The sequence below is a fragment of the Phocoena sinus genome, chromosome 6, assembly GCF_008692025.1.
Source record: "Phocoena sinus isolate mPhoSin1 chromosome 6, mPhoSin1.pri, whole genome shotgun sequence".
NCBI lineage: Eukaryota > Metazoa > Chordata > Mammalia > Artiodactyla > Phocoenidae > Phocoena > Phocoena sinus.
In genome coordinates this window covers 70,769,920-70,789,543 of record NC_045768.1, presented here as the reverse complement: position 1 = coordinate 70,789,543, position 19,624 = coordinate 70,769,920, and the positions used below count along the sequence as shown (strand labels likewise).

General features: G+C 39.2%; 1 protein-coding gene and 2 pseudogenes across 1 annotated transcript; 1 reads left to right on the top strand and 2 right to left on the bottom strand.

Moving 5' to 3' along the window:
- Nucleotides 1-7,105: 7,105 nt before the first annotated feature.
- On the bottom strand, nucleotides 7,106-7,981 carry LOC116756115 (interferon alpha-1-like). Its single transcript, XM_032636387.1, has one exon. The coding sequence runs from the start codon at nucleotides 7,685-7,687 to the stop codon at nucleotides 7,118-7,120; it is 570 nt and encodes a 189-aa protein (XP_032492278.1). The 5' UTR covers nucleotides 7,688-7,981; the 3' UTR covers nucleotides 7,106-7,117.
- Nucleotides 7,982-10,122: 2,141 nt separating this feature from the next.
- On the top strand, nucleotides 10,123-10,521 carry LOC116755927 (annotated as a pseudogene).
- A 5,191-nt stretch (nucleotides 10,522-15,712) lies between these two features.
- Nucleotides 15,713-16,223, bottom strand: LOC116755012 (annotated as a pseudogene).
- Between the last annotated feature and the right edge of the window lie 3,401 nt (nucleotides 16,224-19,624).

Here is a 19,624-nt window from a genome sequence, read left to right as displayed (position 1 = left end):
CTGAGATTATGAAAAATATTTTGACTCTCAAGTTATTGAGCATCACTGACTTTCACTGGTAAATGAAGTTCAGCAAATTGGCAAATTTCATTGCCCCTTTTTCTGACTGTTTACTGATTAAAGGAATGGTTGCTGCAAATATTTACACCAAGACATAGTTAGGGAACAGTTGGTTAAGTGGCCTCCAAAACATTTTCAAAAACTAGAATAAGAATAATTTTACAAATTTATTTGGGATTATCCCTTGGAAGGAACCAAACACCAGTGTATTCTTTCTTGTAGCCTCAGTCTACTTCTTGCCATTTCCTTTCTCTCATTAGTACTCATATCTTTTAGATGGGCCATGGTTCCTCTCTCTCTTTGATTAAGCTTCTGTGATTTTTAACCTGTGAGCACAGATATCAGTTCTTCTTTTCAAGAAAGGAATTGAGAATAACTGTACGTGACAATTTCATCTCGGTCATGTATGATTTGAACTTGAACTATTTAGGCACAACCTCAACTAGTGTATTCTAGGAGCTAACTGAATGATGCCGTGTGTCTTAGTTCAGGCTGTTCTAACAGGGTACCAGAGACTGGGTGGCTTATAAAGGGCAGAAATTTATTTGTCACAGTTCCAGAGCCTGGAAGTCTGAGATCAGCATGCCAGCAAGGTTGAGTTCTGGTGAGAGCCCTCTTCTGGGTTGCACACTGACAACTTCTCTTTGTATCCTCACGTGGTGGAGAGCAGAGAGAGGAAGCAAGCTGTCTTATGAGTCTCATGAAGGCATTAATTCCATTCATGAGGGCTCCAGCCTCCTAACTTCATCCAATCCTAATGACCTCCCAAACACCCCCGCTTCCTAATACCATTACACTGAGGGTTAGAGTTTCCATGTATGAATTTTGGATACATACAAACATTCAGTCTGGTGATAAGATCCCAAGGTATTGTGGTTATGGCAGGGGTTCATCAGAATATTTTTCATTCCCAACATTTATTTGAGGATAAAGAACACATTCCTTGATGCTGCCTTCATTTATTATGGCACATTCATCCTGAATTGATTACTAATTAAGTGTTACAATGCTACTGTGAACAAGATCACCAAGGACCTACCAGACAGATTCCACAGACTTTAGTCTTTATCAAAAATGATGATGATACCAGCTACAAATTCCTTTGCTTTTTCTGAGGGACTTATTTAATCCTTCCAACATAGTTGAAACTGACTTGTTAATATTCTCATTTCCAAAGAGCCACCTGCTAAGAGTTTATATAAATAAAACAATCTAATAAGTAAATGGCAAATCCAGGTTTCAAAACCTAATATGTCAGATTCCAAACTCCACCTCCCTATCCACACCATAGACACCTGTGCAAATCACATGTATTGAACCATCACTTATTTTCTGGAAAGCCCTATACTTTACTTCTAACACACTAATGTTCACTTGTTGTCTCATACCTCGCTGTTACAAATTCTCTATGTTTTCAGTAATTTATCATCCACGTCCAAATGTGGAGATGAGTTGACCAAATAACAAATATTCTGATTATTTTATACAACAAATAAAATGAAATTATCAACTGGCAATTACTTCTGAGATCCTAGTGATCAATAAAATTAATAATTCTAATAAATATAAAATAAACACATTTAATTATCCCCGGTGATTCATGTAGATTGCTCCATTATTTCTCACCATAAATTTATGAGATGCGTGATAGACAAGACCCTTGAGAGTTATGGCCCCTGCACCAGATAGTGATTGAATTACAAACATTTCAGGGAGTCCTCTGTGGAAAACACAGAGCTAATGGCTCTGTGGATTCAAGGTAACAAAAACCTATCTTATGCTACCAACTTACATGAATATGGGAAATGATTGGAGGAAGAAATTAAGACGACATTCACTAATGGGTAAAATGTGGGGAACAGAGCAGAGCATCACCAGTGCCATCAGCAGAGAGACCAGAAGTCCAGAAGTTTAGCACTTCACCTGGACCACAGTGAAACTAAGTGCATGCCCTCAACTCAGCAATGTGCTCAGAGCTCCAAAAGATGGGTTTTATTTACTGCCTGATTCACAGCACAGGCTGATTACTATGAGTCCATGAGCTTCTCCCATGTTTCCTTTCCTTCTAGAACATGTTCCTTCATGTCTATGTGGTTATGCTGCAGGGGGACCACAACGTCAGGACTATTATAGACATTGCCCTTTCTTTCCACCATTTTTTTACTGGAGACCTATAGTCCTCCACAGGCTGGGCCAGTATCCCCAGGAATACTGGTTCTTTTCAGGAGAATATGGATGTGGAGGTCCTAATTCCAAGAGAATTGTATTTTCTCAGCAACACCTCACTCACAAGGGAGAGATCACATCTAGTCACACCCTCTCCTCTAGAGTGACAGAGTCCCCTTCCTAACCTGGACTCCCTGCCTGAGGGCACGCTCACCACATCCCTGCCCCTCAAGAAAAGCTGAAGTCACAGCCCTCGTGCTGTGTGTTATTTTCAGTGGACAGCTTTGGCGAACAAGGAAGGGACCCAGAACAGACTTCTTTCCTTCACCTCAACTCTATGAGGATATGGAGCGTTGGTACCAGTAGCGCCTCTTGTGCCCATCCACCTTCCTGCAGAGTCCAGATGAATCTGGGTGAGTGTCTCCTGGTTCTTGAATCTCCCAATTCTTGGTTGATGATCCTGAGTTTTATTTGGTAGTATATACCAGATACCTGCCCCTCAATTGAAGGATCCTCGGGGGGAGTGCCCCCAACTGAAAGAAACTTCGGAGCCTGTTTGAAAGACACTGGGAATAAAGTGCCCCCCTCCCCATTTGAAAGATACTGAGATAGCCCAGGTGAAAGATACCAGGATTTGCTCAGTTGAAAGACACAGAGCCTTCTGGGCTGACTGGTTAGGTAGGAGGCTGACCTGACATCTTTCCTCAATTCAGCTACCCTAACAGAATTGGTCAGGATAAGAGTGAAGATATCACATAATAGCTTTGCTCCTAAGAAGAGGGACTTCTTCTTCAATGCTTTCTGAAGATCGTTCTTCCCTGGTTGACTCCTAAGTGCACTGACTACTCCATCTCTGTGCCCTTTCCAGGCTTTTCTTCTCTGTCTCAGTCATAAAAGTTGAAGGTTTTCAGAAGCTTTAGGTCATCTTCTCATTCTACACATCTACTCCTAAGGAAGGACATCTGTTACCATGTCCTGATTTCCAAATAGGCAACAAACAGTTGCAAATTAATATATCCAGAATGTACATTGTTGTAGTTTCCAGATCCACATGTTCATCTATCAATGGGAAGTCTGCTTTTAGATGTTTCTTGGGCACTTTATAGACTACATCTGTTTTTCCCCTTCTTGACATCCCTCCCTTCTGTTTCTGGTGAGAGAATCCCTTGTCCTCTACTTATCGTTGTAACATGAGACATAATTGAAATTCATTGATTATGATTACTAATTTTTCATCTCTTTCTTTTCCAAACTGAAAGCTCCAAAGGAAGAGGCTTTTTATTTTTTCAACTTTTGTATTCAACTTTGTATTCTCAGAACGATCACATAATCTGACATAGAAATATGAAGTTTTAAAACATAACTGACTGGAAAAAATGAATGAGCTAGGTGAATTCATCATAGTTTTTCAATATTGGTTGCATATTTAAGCTATTTTTTAAGAATAAACAAATCCAAGATGTCTTCTGGGGAAGAATTTCATCAACTAAAGAAGAAAGTAATTTGAGAAAAGATGAAGTTGAATATACTTTGTTACATTTGAGTATATTATAAATGTGAACATGATATCATATGAACAAAACTATTTTAAACACCATACATAGTATGACTAAGATAAAGTAGATAACTACTACATGAATACATTAGACACCTTAGCATATTAATCACTGTCACTTTAAATTCCTGTCCTGATAATTCCTAAATCTACTATATCTGAGTCTAGGTCTGATGCTTGCTCCTTCTCTTCAAACTGTGTTATTCACCTTTTAGTAAGACTTGTAAATTTCTATTGAAAGTTGGACGTGATGTACTAGGTAAAAGCAACTGATGTAATCTGGCCTTTAGAATGAGGTTTTACATGTATCTTGCTAGGAGCTGGGATGTGTTTACTGTTTGCCATAGCTGTAGAAGTCAGAAGCTAAAACTTCCTCTTTTGTTGATGATTTTTTTCTCTCCTGTTGTCATGTGGTTTCCCTAGAGACTTCTTATATAAAATCATACACGTGCAGTTCTTTTCTGTTGTAATCCCCTGTTATACAGGAATCCTGTTGATGATTAGGTCTCAGTCTTTTAGTGAGCCTGTGCCCCTGGGCTGTGACCACCAAATTTCAGATGTTTCAAAAAGTGGATTCAGATCTTTCAAATGAGGAAAGTCTTTTTGTTAAAGTCAAACTTAATGTAAATAATGTTCTTTCTAAGAATGGCATTTTAATTATGACCTGGTCTCTGTTTTTGCCCTCTTTGTTTTATACATCAGCCACACTGCCTTATCCTTCTGGATTGGTCTTCTTGAAGATCATTTCTTAGACCTACTCAATACGTAACCACCATGGGAGAAAGGTCTACGTCTTGTTCACTATTGTATCATCATTAGCACAGAGTACATAATAATTACAAAAGGTATAAATAGTAACAAATCATATTCTCAGATTTTCCATCAGACCTCCTTCAGAAGCTTCTGCTGACCTCCCAAAAGAACCTTATATTAAAGCAATTAATAGGCATCATTAGATTATTTAGTACATTTCTACTGAGCCTTTTGGTTCATTACTCTCCATCTCACAGTGAAGATGCCAAGCAGTGAAGATGTAGGGCATATGATGCTAGGTAAAATTAGACTTCTTTGCTTTCCTGATTTGAGTCTTTATAATTGTATAAATTCTTTCTCATTTAGTATTATTCTGGGCAATGGTTGTCTTGCTGCTTCTGAATTATTTTATGTTTCATCTTGAAACAGAAACCAAAATAGAGCAGTAAAAATAGAAACATAAAGGGGCCATACCATTAATTTCCATAATTTTCATTACATCTTTTTGATTTTCTTTCTCCATTCACCTTTCATAGAAAGCTATCATTGCATTGAATGCACTGAGGCAAAAGGAAAACAAATGCAACTCTGACTATGATGAGAGTGAAAGAAGTAAAGTGACTCTCCAGGTGAAACAATGACAATGGGAGTTCTTCTCTTCTCTTGTCACTCTTCCACCTACTCCAGTATGGTTTCTGCTGATGAATTCCACCAAATCAGCTCTCACTAAGGTCAGTGCCATCTGTTTCCCCTGTAGTGGATGATTTCAATCTACAGAGCAGCTTAGTGACATTCAACATCCTATTAATCAAACTGATGGTAAATCATTGTAAGTAATTAAATATGTCATGATTTATAGTATATCAAATATTAAACATGTTGATGTGAGTTGTCAAGACATCAAATCCATGGAGTCTCTTCAGAGACAAAAATATTTCAAAAAAGGGAAAACCACGCCAAGAAAAAATAAGCCACTTCCATTCTAGGTCCCACCCCATTTCTCTCCTCCACTTCCTAAGGAAAACTTCTCAAACCAATTTTCTATACAAACTGTCATTGCCTTCTCTTATTCACCCTTCCACCTTCTCCATGATGGTTTCTGCTGATTAATTCTGCCAAACAGGCTCTCACTAAGGTCGCCAATGCCACCTATTTTCCAATGTAAGGGACAACTTCCATCCATATTTTTTACAAACGCATTGAGTCTTCTAAGCAGTTTCAGTTTGTAAACATGGTCTTATCACCGTCCTCTCTCCTCTGTTATCATATGGCCACTCCACCTCTGCTTCCTTTGTGGTGTCCCCTCCCTTTTAAGGTTGGAAGTCATAGGACTCATTTTATTTCTTTTTAAAAATTTATTTATTTAGGCTGCATTGGGTCTTTGTTGCTGCGCTCAGGCTTTTCTCTAGTTGCAGCGAGCGGGGGCTACTTTTTGTTGGGGTGTGCAGGCTTCTCACTGTGGTGGCTTCTCATTGCAGAGCACGGGCTCTAGGCATGCAGGCTTCAGTAGTGGTGGCTCATGGGCTCTAGAGCGCAGGCTCAGTAGTTGTGGCGCATGGGCTTAGTTGCTCCACAGCATGTGGGATCTTCCCGGACCAGGGCTTGAACCCGTGTTCCCTGCATTGGCAGACAGATTCTTAACTACTGCACCACCAGGGAAGCCCCATAGGACTCATTTTAAGTCCTTTTCTCATTCTATACTCTCTTCTCATTTGACCACTTCTGTTCCTATGCCTTCCAATGAATGGAATTGCTTGTAAATTGCAAACTCAAATATCCAACAGACATTTGTAGTTAGATGTTTACCAGCCAACTACAGAGAATATCAACAACTTTTGTGTTTATATCCTCACATGGACTGATGTACCTTCTGCAGAGAGAAGTCAATTTTTTACCTTCTCATTATAGCAGTAAATCTAACATATTAATTTCTAACATTAATTAGTATTAATTTTAAACATAATAAATATTATTTATACTGTCTTTAGGTTATTTTCCCTACAAAAATCAAAGATACAAGAGAGCAGGAGGTGTATTTGTTGTGTTTACCTCTGTATCTGGAGGGATACAACCTGGCTTAGGGGAAGTCTATTTTACTTCTAACTTGAATATAATACTGATGGGTAAATGAATTGTACCATCAATTGTTTAATCAGATTGCACATTCAGCCTTGGTTTTCTTTTGTAAAGACGGAACTAATACCAGAAGTTTTCTATAGAAAGAATTTAATGAACAAAGAAAATAATAAATTGACTAAATACAAAGAATGTATTTTTTCTCTGAAACTACAGTGTAAATGTGCACATAATATTATATGAACAAAAATAATTGTAATCTTTATAAATAGTTAAATAAATAAATATTTAAATAGATAAATAGATAGATCAGCATGGGCATCTGTGAGGGACGAGTGCCTGTAGAGTAGAACATCATGTTGCTTAATATTCCTGAAGACATTTGACAAATTAATTCAATTCAGGGCATGATGAGAGCAGAAATGAGAGTCTTTGACATGGCAGCACAGGTGGAAGTGTGGTCTCGTTAGGCAGTGAGAATCATTTCCTTGTTGAACCAGGTGTGTGTCATTCCTTCCTCCTGAGTCTTTCTTGCAAGTTTGTTGATGAAGAGAAGGATCTCATGACTTCTGCTCTGACAATCTCCCAGGCACAAGGGCTGTACTTCTTCTCTTGCAGATAGACAGTGATTCTGTGGAAGTATTTCCTCACAGCCAGGATGGAGTCCTCCTTCAGCAGGGGAGTCCCTTCCAGCCCCGCCTCCTGCATCAGACAGGCTTGCAGGTCAGTGAGCTGCTGATAAAGTGCAGTGCAGAACTTGTCCAGGAGGGTCTCATCCCAAGTGGCAGCCGAGCCCTCTGTGCTGAAGAGCTGGAAGGTCTGCTGGATCATCTCATGGACGACAGCGATGGCTTGAGCCTTCTGGAACTGGTTGCCTCCAAACGCGTCCTGGGGGAATCCAAAGTCATTTCTGTCCTTCAGGCAGGAGAAGGGGGAGATTCTCCTCATTTGTTGCAGGAGCATCAGGGCCCTCGTGTTCGCCAGGCTGTGGGTCTGAGGCAGGTCGCAGCCCAGAGAGCAGTTGGAGTTGCAGCTGAGCAGCACCAGGGCCAGGAATAAGAACAAGGTTGGGGCCATCGGGGACCCTGCAGATGCTGCCGGCCTGGCAGAGGTGGGGACTCAGTGAACCCTGCTCTCTAGGTTCTCTGAAGACCTTCCTTCAGGCCTGGGTCTTAAATGGGAACCCATTCGTTTCCATTTTCTAAACGTTAATTTCTACTTCTGTTTTTGATTTTCACTTTGCACTCTCCAAATGGGTTATGGCAACATTTCTCAACCATTATTTTTTCCATTATTGCCTCCTCTTCCCCTGCCCACAGAGCCTTCTTAGATAGCTTTTTCCTAATTGCCCCCCCATGAAAGTTTGAAAACACATAGGTACTGAATATTTACATACTCCATGAATATCTGCATACATAGAAAAAGGAAGTGAAAATTTTACTGTTTTTATTCAATGCAGGGTTAAGAATGAAAAAAATTTGAGCTAAACATTATATTTAAAAATTATTGAGAACTAGGGACTTCCCTGGTGGTCCAGTGGTTAAGAATCCACGCTTCCACTGCAGTGGGCACGGGTTTGATCCCTGGTCGGGGAACTAAGATCCCACATGCTACGCAGTGTGGCCAAAAAGAAAAAATAAAAAGTTATTGACCACTAATTTAACTTTATAACTAAGTTTGCAGAGTAACATTTTTTTAGTCAAAAGATATATTTGAAGAAGCTCACTGATTTTCTAAATTAAGCTCTATATTATAAACATTTTCTCATGCCATTAAAAATTACTCAGGGACTTCTCCGGTGGCGCAGTGGTTAAGAATCTGCCTGCCAATGCAGGGACACGTGTTCAAGCCCTGGTCTGAGAATATCCCACATGCCGCGGAGCAGCTAAGCCTGTGTGCCACAACTACTAAGCCTGTGGTCTGGAGCCCATGAACCACAACTACTGAACCCCGTGCGCCTAGAACCCATACTCCGCAACAAGAGAAACCACTGCAATGAGAAGCCCGGGCACCGCAACAAAGAGTAGCCCCCGCTCGCCGCAACTAGAGAAAGCCCACACGCAGCAACAAAGACTCAATGCAGCCAAAAATAAATAAATAAATTTATTTTTTAAAAAAAGACAGATTTAGATAAAAGACAACTTAAAAAAAAAAAAAGAATCCGCCTGCCAATTCAGGGGACACGAGTTCGAGCCCTGGTCCAGGAAGATCCCACATGCTGCAGAACAACTAAGCCCGTGCGCCACAACTACTGAGCCCGTGCGCCTAGAGCCCGTGCTCCACAACAAGAGAAGCCACCACACCACAATGAAAAGTAGCCCCCGCTCGCCGCGACTAGAGAAAGCCCGTGCATAGCAACAAAGACCCAATGCAGCCAAAAATAAATAAATAAATAAACTTAAAACTATTACTCAAATAGAACATCTACAATGACTGTATAATGTTCTAGTCTATGGATGTAGCCTTGTTTAACATTTTACTTTTTTTAGATGAAGAATATTTCAAAATTGCATAATTACCAATCATGTTGGGAGAATGTCCTTCGGTATAAAATTGTACCCGATTTGACAAAGTATAATTACGAAATCAAAAGACATCACCTTTTTTAAAGTTCTTGAGACCTAAAACGAATTTGTTTTCCAGGGAGTTGCTGAAATTTATGCTAGGACTGTGGTAATGTCCATTTTATTGCTCACTTGCTAATTTTTTTTCCAGTTCAATAAAAATTTGATGACTTGTTTTACTTTGAATTTGTATAGGGTATTTGATATAGAGTGAAATTTACCTAATTATGCAGAGTAACTTTTAATGTAATATATTTACTTATATAAATACTAATATATCAAATTATAATTTCAAATAAAAATTTATATAAATATTTCATAATAGTACCAATGTATAGATATATTTTAAATAAAATCATCAGAACTGCTAAAACCACTGAAAATTTAAATTATTTACTTAGCATTTATTTTTAGGTAATTATTAATTTTGACTCATATCATAAAATTTTTAACTTCACTAGCTGCTAGGTATTCATCTAGATATTGTCAACAGTTTTCTGTTTAGAAATAGGCATAATTAGTGATGTGCTAAATAACTTTAGTAGAATTAAATAATAAAATATAACCTATTCGTGCTTAATTCCCAAAGCCCAAATCACACCAAGGCTCAAACATAAGCAGCATCCGCAAGACAGCCAATGGCAGCTCATAAGTAAGTAAAGGACACTTCTCACATTATGACTTTGATATCAAGCAAATGATGGCGAGAAAGTCCTGTAATGAACAGTTAAGTCGCCATAGGTTGTAGCACTGATCCTGCGTGACATTTGTTTATATTCCATGAACTCATTGTCAGTGCTTCTCACATCATATACAAGAAAACCTGAAGAGCAAAATGAATACAAAGGAATAAGACTTTGTTGGATAAGGTTGACCTTTGAATACCAAAGCCATTATAATGGCTGAGATTTGTTCATACCCCAGAAAACTAATGTTTGCACCCATGGGAGCATCCCTAATGAGAATGCATAATTTAGGCAACATCAAAAATTGAATTGTTGTGATGTGGTTCAAGATTCTCCCCGGGATCGCAGTCATGCCCGCGTGCTTGTTCATCCTGGGAATGGCCACTGCGCGCATCCACAGGTTCACTAACGGGGGCAAGGAAAAAAGGGTTGCCCATTATTCATAACAGTGGAATTTGATGGAAAGAAATAGGCGCATCTCTGCAGTTAATCGTTACCATGTGTCAAAGGGTTTGGAGAACATTGATTAAGGAAGCATTTTCCTGATTGATGAAAAATAACTCAGTTATGCTTGTCTACCCCTGCTAGAAGGTTATGCAGTGTATTGTGTAGCATGCAGTGTATCTTGTAGTGTGTAATAAAAATAAAACAAAAAAAGTAAAAAAAAAAATTGAATCATTCTCCATATTTTTTCATTAATGTTCAAATTTCCCTAAGGACCTCCAGAAGTTCCAATCCAAGTCTGTTCTTTTAAATGGAATGAATACATCTTTGTATTTGACTCATAACTGGATAAATATTGATTATTATCATGGAAAGAATTAACTTTCATCTCCCATCTTGAATTCTTTTATTTCGCATAGGAAGTCATGTGGCCTCAGCCCTCTATATTCCTGCTCTTTACATGGTAGTATGTGATAATCTTTGGCAAATTAGCTCATTAGTAACTGGACTTTATCCATTCCCTGTATTATCCCTGGCAGCAAGCCCAGTGTAATCACGCAAGTAATTTTTTTTAATAGACTCATCTATGTATTTTTTTTTATTTTCATTGAAGTATAGTTGATTCCAATGTTTGTTAGTTTTTCTGGTGTATAGCAAAGCGATTCAGATATATATATATATTCTTTTTCAGATTCTTTTCCATTATAGTTTACTAGAAGATATTGAACATAATTTCCTGTGTTATACAGTAGGACCTTGTTGTTTTTCTATTTTATATGTAGTAGTTTGTACCTGCTAATCTCAAACTCCATTTATCCATCTCCCCCCTTTTGTTTTGGTAACCATAAGTTTGTTTTCTATGTCTGTGAATCAGTGTCTATTTTGTAAATAAGTTCATTTGTATCATTTTTTGATTCCACATATAAGTGATATCATGTGATATTTGTCTTTGTCTTACTTCACTTAGTATGATAATCTCTAGGTCCATCCATGTTGTTGCAAATGGCATTATTTCATTCTTTTATATGGCTGAGTAGTATTTCATTGTATATTTATATACCACATCTTCTCTTTCCATTCATCTGTCGATGAACATTCAGGTTCATTCCATGTCTTGGCTATTGTGAATAGTTCTGCTGTAAACATTGAAGTGCATGTATCTTTTCGAATTAGAGTTTTCTCCAGATATATGCCCAGGAGTGGGATTGCTGGATCATATAGTAACTCTAGTTTTCTTTTTTTAAGGAACATCCATCCTGTTTTCCATAGTGGCTGCACCAATTTACATTCCCATCAACAGTGTAGGAGGATTCCCTTTTCTCCAAATCCTCTCCAACATTTATTGTTTGTAGACTTTTTGATGATGGCCATTGTCACTGGTGTGAGGTGATACTTCGTTGTAGTTTTGATTTGTATTTCTCTAATAATCAGCAATGTTGACATCTTTTCATGTGCTTATTGGCCATCTGTATGTCTTCTTTGGAGAAATGTCTATTCAGGTGTTCAGCCCATATTTTGATTGGGTTGTTTATTTCTATGTTACTGAGTTGTATAAGTTGTTTGTATATTTTGGGAATTAAGGCCTTGTCAGTTGCATAGCTAGCAAATATTTCCTGCCACTCCATAGCTTGTCTTTTCATTTTGTTAATGGTTTCCTTTGCTATGCAGAAGCTTATAAGTTTGATTAGGTCCCATTTGTTTATCTTTGCTTTTATTTCTATGCCTTGGGAAACTGGCTTAAGAAAATATTGCTACGATTTATGTCAGAGAATATTTTGCCTATATTTTCTTCTAGGAGTTTTATGGTGTCACGTCTTATATTTAAGTCTTTAAGCCATTTTGAGTTTATGTTTGTGTATGGTGTGAGGAAGTATTCTAACTTAATTGATTTAATTATGGCTGTCCAGCTTCCCCAAAACCACTTACTGAAGAGACTGTCTTTTCTCCATTTTACATTCTTGCCCCCTTTGTCGAAGATTCATTGACTGTAGGTGTGTGGGTTTATTTCTGGGCTCTGTATTCTGTTCCACTGATCCATATGTCTGGTTTTGTGCCAATACCATGACGTTTTGATTTCTCTAGCTTTGTAGCATTGTCTGAAGTCTGGAAGGGTTATACCTCCAGCTTTGTTCTTTCTCCTAAGGATTGCTTTGGCAATTCTGGGCCTTTTGTGGTTCCATATAGATTTTAGGATTATTTGTTCTAGTTCTGTGAAAGATGCCATGGGTAATTTGATAGGGATCGCACTGAATCTGTAGATTGCTTTGTGTAGTATGGCCATTAATTCTTCCCATCCAGGCCCATAGGATAACTATCCATTCCTTTGAATCATCTTCAGTTTCCTTTATCAATATTGTATAGTTCTCGGTTATAAGTCTTTCACCTCCTTGGTCAGGTTTATTCTTAAGTATTTTATTATTTTTTTGATGAGATTTTAAAAGGGATTGTATTTTTACTTTTTCCTTTGATATTTCATCGTAAGTGTAAAGAAATGCAACAGATTTCTGTATGTTAATCTTGTATTCTGTTACCTTGCTTAATTAATTCATAAGTTCTAGTAGTTTTTGACTCAACAAGTAATTTTACTAAAGCACTTTCTGAGATTTTCTCCTCCTCCTGGCAGACATTTACGAATGACCTGCTTCCTCACAGGCATATTTACTGGGATTAAAACAGACGATGGCTAACATTTCCACTCTACTCCTGCTGATATCAATAATGCCTACTGAGTTTATTGCTAAAATCACTTGGATTCTCTTTCCTTTAAGGTGCATATGGCTAGGGATTCAAGTTGCAAGAGCAGCACAATTTTCAGCCTGTGCCCAGAACTATATTAAACACACAAGGATGGCCTTGTCTCTGATTTGTCCACTAGTATGTCACAATAGAAAATAACTAGACTGGTGTCATATACAGAGCCAAGGATCTAAACTCAAACTCTCTCTGATCCTCATAGCTCACAGCAACCAGACATTTACCACATTACTCTTTCGTGGATCTTTACTAATGTGATAATTATTACCTTTATCCTGAGATTTTTTGGAGACTCCTTACAAAAAATGATGAATATTTTCATCCTGTGTTTTCATTCCATCCCATGAGACAGTGGGCTCCTTTTCAGTTTGATTTCCAATGTTTGACATATAATAATTAAAGCATTATGGCAGGTTGTAAATCAAGAGTTTGGATTCTGAGTCCTTCGTCTACTCTTTTTGCCTGCTAACCTGCTCATTCTGCTCAGTATGACTATATTCTTATTTCTAGATGTGTGTAACCTTTAAAGACCTTTAAATTCATATATTGATGTCCTAACCACCAAAGTGGTGATATCAGGTGGCGGACCCTTTGGGACATGATTATGCTGTGAAGATGGAGACCTCTCAAATGGAATTAGGGCCGTTATAAAACAGGTCAAGATAAATCCCTCCCTCTTCTGCCCTGTGCTGATACAAGAAGAACTCTGCAGTGTGAGACCTGAAGCAGCCTCTCAACAGAACTGGACCACGCGGACACCCAGATCTTGGATTTCCATACTGTAGAACTGTGAGCAATACATTTCTGCTCTTTACAAACTACCCAGTCTATGCTCTTTTGTTGAAGAAGCCCAAATAGTAAGACGTGACCTGACCTATTGTGTCCTCAGAATACCTCCCAGAAGTCTGTAAAATACTTAAAGGGAGAGACACCATCTTATCCAACCCCGTTTCCTAGACAGCTAGTCCAGTCCCTGTCATTTCAGGAGCTCAATCAATATTCATGTAACATCAATCCACAATAATGGTAATGATAGGAGAAATAATTATACCAACATATATTAGATAGATATGATGTGAGAAGACAGTAATCTAAAGATACTTTAAAAGTTCTTCATGGTTCTACAGGGGAAGTGATAATGGAATATTGTGTGAGTTTTTTTTGTTTTTTGGGGGGTTTTTTTGGCTGCGTTGGGTCTTCGTTGCTGCGTGCGGGCTTTCTCTAGTTGCGGCAAGCGGGAGCTACTCCTCATTGCAGTGCGCAGGCTTCTCATTGCAGTGGCTTCTCTTGTTGTGGAGCACGGGCTCTAGGTACGCGGGCTTCAGTAGTTGTGGCGCATGGGCTCAGTAGTTGTGGCTCGTGGGCTCTAGAACACAGGCTCAGTAGTTGTGGCGCACAGGCTTAGTTGCTCCGTGGCATGTGGGATCTTCCCGGACCAGGGCTTGAACCTGTGTCCCCTGCATTGGCAGACGGATTTTTAACCACTGTGCCACCAGGAAAGCTCCTGTGAGGTATTTTTTTAAAGATTGTTTGCAGGAATATTTTCTTCAAGTTTGCATTTCTAATATTTGGAAGATCTGGTGAGTGGAAGACTCACCCTTCACTCAGTGATTCTCAAGTACTTGCCAGGAGCTGACTGATCATTCTTTTCTCGTCTCTCTCAGGAAATAAGGAAACAACTTGTAATGTGTCTACACTTGTGGATATTTTCCTCATAGGCCATGCCTTTGGGCATCAACTTGAATGTTTCTTTCAAATAGTCTATGATGCTGTGAACTCTGAGTCACATCCATATCATCTTCCCCAAGCTGAAACTGTGGAATAAGAATTTTTTGTCAGATTGTTTTTAATGAAGTGTGTGCAAACAAGAACATTAGTTGTTCCTCTCCACCCCGCCCAGAACGTCACTAGGACAAATAGTGTAAAAATGAAAAGTGGTCTCATGCCCTGAACTTGTCTCCTTATCCATTAGTCATCCAATAATTTCCCAACTTCTTTGCAATTAGATTACCATGAGGATAAATCCAGGCCATGTAATTTGAGCAGAAGTGCTCTTGCCGTGTATAGTGCTGGCCCTTGAAAACATCCACGCGGTCTGCCAGACTTTTTCCCTTTACCACTGAGTGGTATAGACTCAAGTACTACAGACAAATTTGGAGTCACCTGTTGATGATGGAAAAATCCACACAACAGTGGGTACCCATGTCCTCGAATCACTCTTCAGAGCAGAGCCAACCAGAATATTCACCTGATCAGGAAGGCCTGCATTGTGCCCTTAAAAGAAGAAAAGATAAATTTCTATTATGATCAAATTCCTGACAGTTTGCTGTTTACCTGTTACAGCAGCCAGCATTAAGTTAACTGACAAATACCTTTAACAACATACTATCCTAAAAACTTTTCCACAAAAAGAAAATAAACTTCGTAGGTTGAAAATAGCAATACCCCCCCAAAACCTAAACAGACCTTTTATTATTATGAAATTGTTTATTTAAGAAAAGAGATTGTGTTCTTCTGTCTAAATATATTTTTGTAAAAGTATGATTTTCATTTCAGACATTTATCAGCTTGTGAGGAAATATGAGTCAAGATTGCTTTGGAACACTAAGCAAACACTAGTCTGATTAGAGAGTGTCACAAATATAATTTTCATTTTATTTGTTGACATTTCTTTGAGGATTCTTACATGAAGGAAAGGACCTTTCAGTTTCCACTCTGACAACCTCCCAGGCACAGGGGCTGTATTCCTTTGCCTTCACGTAGAGATGGATTCCGTGGAAATACTCCTGGGCAGCAAGTCCCAAATCGCGACAATCTAGATTGCCTTTTTTCAGCTGCTCCAGTCGGTCCAGCCTCTGATCAAGGTTAGAGAGAAGTTTATCGAGGAGGGTGTTGTTCCAAGCAGCATGGCTGCCCTCCGTGGTGAAGAGGTTGAAGTTCTGTTGGAGCATCAGTTGACAGTAAACGGGTGCCTTGAGTCGTCTGGATTTGGGTGATATTCTCTCTTTTTCAAGGAAGTTTGAAGTCGGTTCTGTCCTCTAGGCACGACTGAAAGGGGATCCTCTTCATCTGTCTTAAATATATGAAGATTTCTTTGTTGCCAAGAGAGCAAGCAGGGATGGAGCAGAGCATCACTCCTGCCACTAGCAAATAGATCTGGGCCATTGAGAATTTCAGTGAGCCACAGGGCAACGGGCGGGCACTGCTAAACAATCAGCAAAAGGTTCCTTCCCTGGGTCCTGGGACAGCGCGCTTCTCTAGGCGGCCGCAAGACGGCGCAGGATGTCTTTTTTAATCGATTTTGTTAGGGAAACGCCGATTTCTGAGAGTCTGCAGTTTTCAGCGGGTCTGGCAGCTCGAGAGAAAAGGCGTTGAAGCCTCAGAGATCAACTTTGTGCTGCTTTAATAGTGAGAGAAAAACATTCATTTCGGAAGCCCAGAGGGCTGAGGAAGGAACTTTGTCGCCGCCGCGCCAGCGACATTTTTGTCCGGTTGGAAGCTGGAACCTTGTATTTTCGGGGCTGCCCCTGAGTTTTGTGCTTTATTTTCGCACAGAAACTTGAGCGAGTCCATTTTGGAAAAAGAAGCCGTTTTCTGAGGGGTTTGAAGCTGGGAATCAGAGCGAGCTGGGGCCGATTTTACAGATTCGGGCTCGTTTCTGGCGCTGTGCTGCGACGGCCCAGAGAAAGGGGAACGCGGCGGCGGCGATGGGACGCCCGGACAGGGTGGGGACGCCCTGGGGGTGAGTCGGAGCGCGACCACCACTGGGGCCGGGGACGCGGGAGCTGAGCGCCTCTGTAGATGCTCTGGGACTTCATGGTGTCTTTCAAGGATACAGCGTTAACGTGGGGGAGGAAGTACTGAATAACTGAAAAGTGGGAATATTTTAAAACACACAGCATTTTATTTTGAAAATTTTAAATTAAATTTAATTTATATTATGTGTAACTTAAATATTTTTTAATTTTTTATATTTTGAAATATTTAATGAAAATATTTTAAATATTAGATATAGGATATTAAAATATATGAGTATCAAAACACAGCATTTTATTAAACTCTATTTAAACTATAGTTTTCTTTATACTAAGACAAGAATATAATTTTACTCTCTTAGCAAATGGAAGCAAACTCATTAATATATTCAAGGTCACTTCTATACTTGACAATTTCTCGTGACTCTGTGACAGTCTTAAATAATTTTTATTTAACCCGGGTTTCTGAAACACCTCTCCCAGGACCCCATCTTGATTGCATTGTAGAAAGAAAAGGGCAGTGGTTAAGACTCTGTGCTTCTAATGCAAGGCATATGGGTTCGATCCCTGGTGGGGGAACTAAGATCCCGCATGGAGTGTAGCACACCCAAAAAAGAAGAAAGAAAGAGAGAAGAAAGAAAAAGAAAGAAAGAAAGGAAGGAAGGAAGGAAGGAAGGAAGGAAGGAAGGAAGGAAGGAAGGAAGGAAGGAAAGAAAGAAGGAAAGAGAGAGGAAGGAAGGAAGGAAGGAACAAAGAAGAGTTAGTGTGCTGTACAAAGCATTGAGGACATTTACCAGGTCTGATCTTTTCATTTTCTTTGGTAAGAATTTCATAGATTAAAGGAAAATTGCCCAGATTTCATTGGCAACGTGAAACCTTCCTTTGTAAGACACTCACAGTCATGCAAATGCAGGGTCATTTCTTGTCTTTATTTAAAATTTTGATGTTTTGTTCAGCAGGCATGTTTTGTCATTTTCATTTTTCAATATTGAATTAAAATATTATTTATCTTGACATCTTAGATTTGGTGCCTTCTTACATTCCATGCTTAAAGAAAGTCCTTTTCACTTAACCCTAAAACTAACCTAGGAAATAGCTTTTGAAGTACTGTTGAGAAAGTACTTCCCTGGATGAAAGTATAGGTGAAAGTCCTGTCACCCTCTCCCCCGTCTACATTTTATAACCAATTTCCTGGTCTCTTTAACGTTTAAAACAATCTTTGTCTTAAAATAATATCACCAGAGGTGGTCTGAGACTAACTAAGGATGAGGTACTCTTCATTTATACTATTCACAGAGCAGTCATTTTTTGTGTGTGTGAGACAATTTTCCTAGATGCTGGTTCTCTGCAAAATTATTCAAGGGCTGTAAAGATTTATTTCCATAATGTACCAGGCACCTCTCTAAGACTGCTTCACAGTCCTGTGGGCAATCCCTCTCCTAGAGTTTGCATTTGGGGGACTCAACATGCAGACCATATATATACATTTTAACCATTTTCCTTCTCTCTAAATCTTCTTTTTAAAAATCTGTGTCTCTTTACTTTTTAAGAAAAAAAATACCTCAGACTGCCTTCATCTGATTTCCTATCTCCCCACCCACTGCCCTTTGGTAACCGCAAATCTGATTTCTTTTTCTATGAGTTTGTTTTTGAAGTATAATTTAATCTGTGTCTTAAAAATTAGCATCAGAGGTGGTCTGAAACTAGCTCAGGATGAGGAAAGGGACTGCTTATCTCATTTACAGTATTCACAGAGCAGCTATGTTTTATCAGACAACTTTCATAGATGCTGGTTCTCTGCAAAGAGCTTCAATTGCTGTTAAGATTTCTCTCCATAATGTATTAGGTACTGCTCTAAGGGTGGAAACTTGGGCTCTGCTCCTTAACGGTCCTGCAGGCAATTCTTCTCCTAGAGTTTCCACTTGGGGCCTCAACGTGCAGACCCCTGACAGTGTTAAGGGACCTGCAGTCAGCGCTTCTCTTGGCTGGGCTGAGGGTGGACTATACAGGTTACTATTTGTTGTATTAATACAAAAGGCTGCTATCATTCACTCTGTTCGGATTCTCAGCCTGTAACTTGCAAACTTTATTTTATTTGATCTATGCAATGTCCTGTGTGACCACTACTAAAGTTGACTCAATTTTTTAAAAGAGGAAGTGAAAGTCTGATGTCATTTAAATTCAGGAGCCGCAGACCTTTGTCAGAGTGGAGCCTTCTGCAGCTCCCAGCCCCTCTTCTTCATCAGCTCTGAGCACTGGCCCTCAGTTGCACTGAGCACATGGTGCTTCCTTCATCCTAATCCTGCCTCTAAAGTCTGTCCTCCCTGCTCCCTGGAGGGCAGTCACCATCCCTGCCTTACTTTCCTGGAATCCACATTGGCAAGCACATTGTCACATATATGTGCAGTCAGAACATTTTTGGTGGCAGAATGAAGAGGTCTGTATGAATTAACCCTTGTTGTTCAGTATTATGCCACCATTATCTGCAGACTATGTCAGAAAACGAGAGCTATAGTTCTGTAAATAATTGTGGAAGAATTCAAATCTTATGTATTAGACCCTTAAAAAAGAAATGCAGAGAGGTGTGGCTAGATATATTTTGGTGCAATTTAAGAAGTGTCAAAATAGAGTACAGGGTCAAACCTCTAAGTTCTCTTATTAGACTTAAAAAGCGGAGTTAGATTGAGCCTCAGGTTGTTTTTTTTTTTTTTTTGAGCCTCAGGTTTTTATTTCAACCTGAGTTGACTCACTTAGATGACTACATCCTGTTGGATTGAGTCTTCTGTCATTTTCCATGAATATATTTAATTT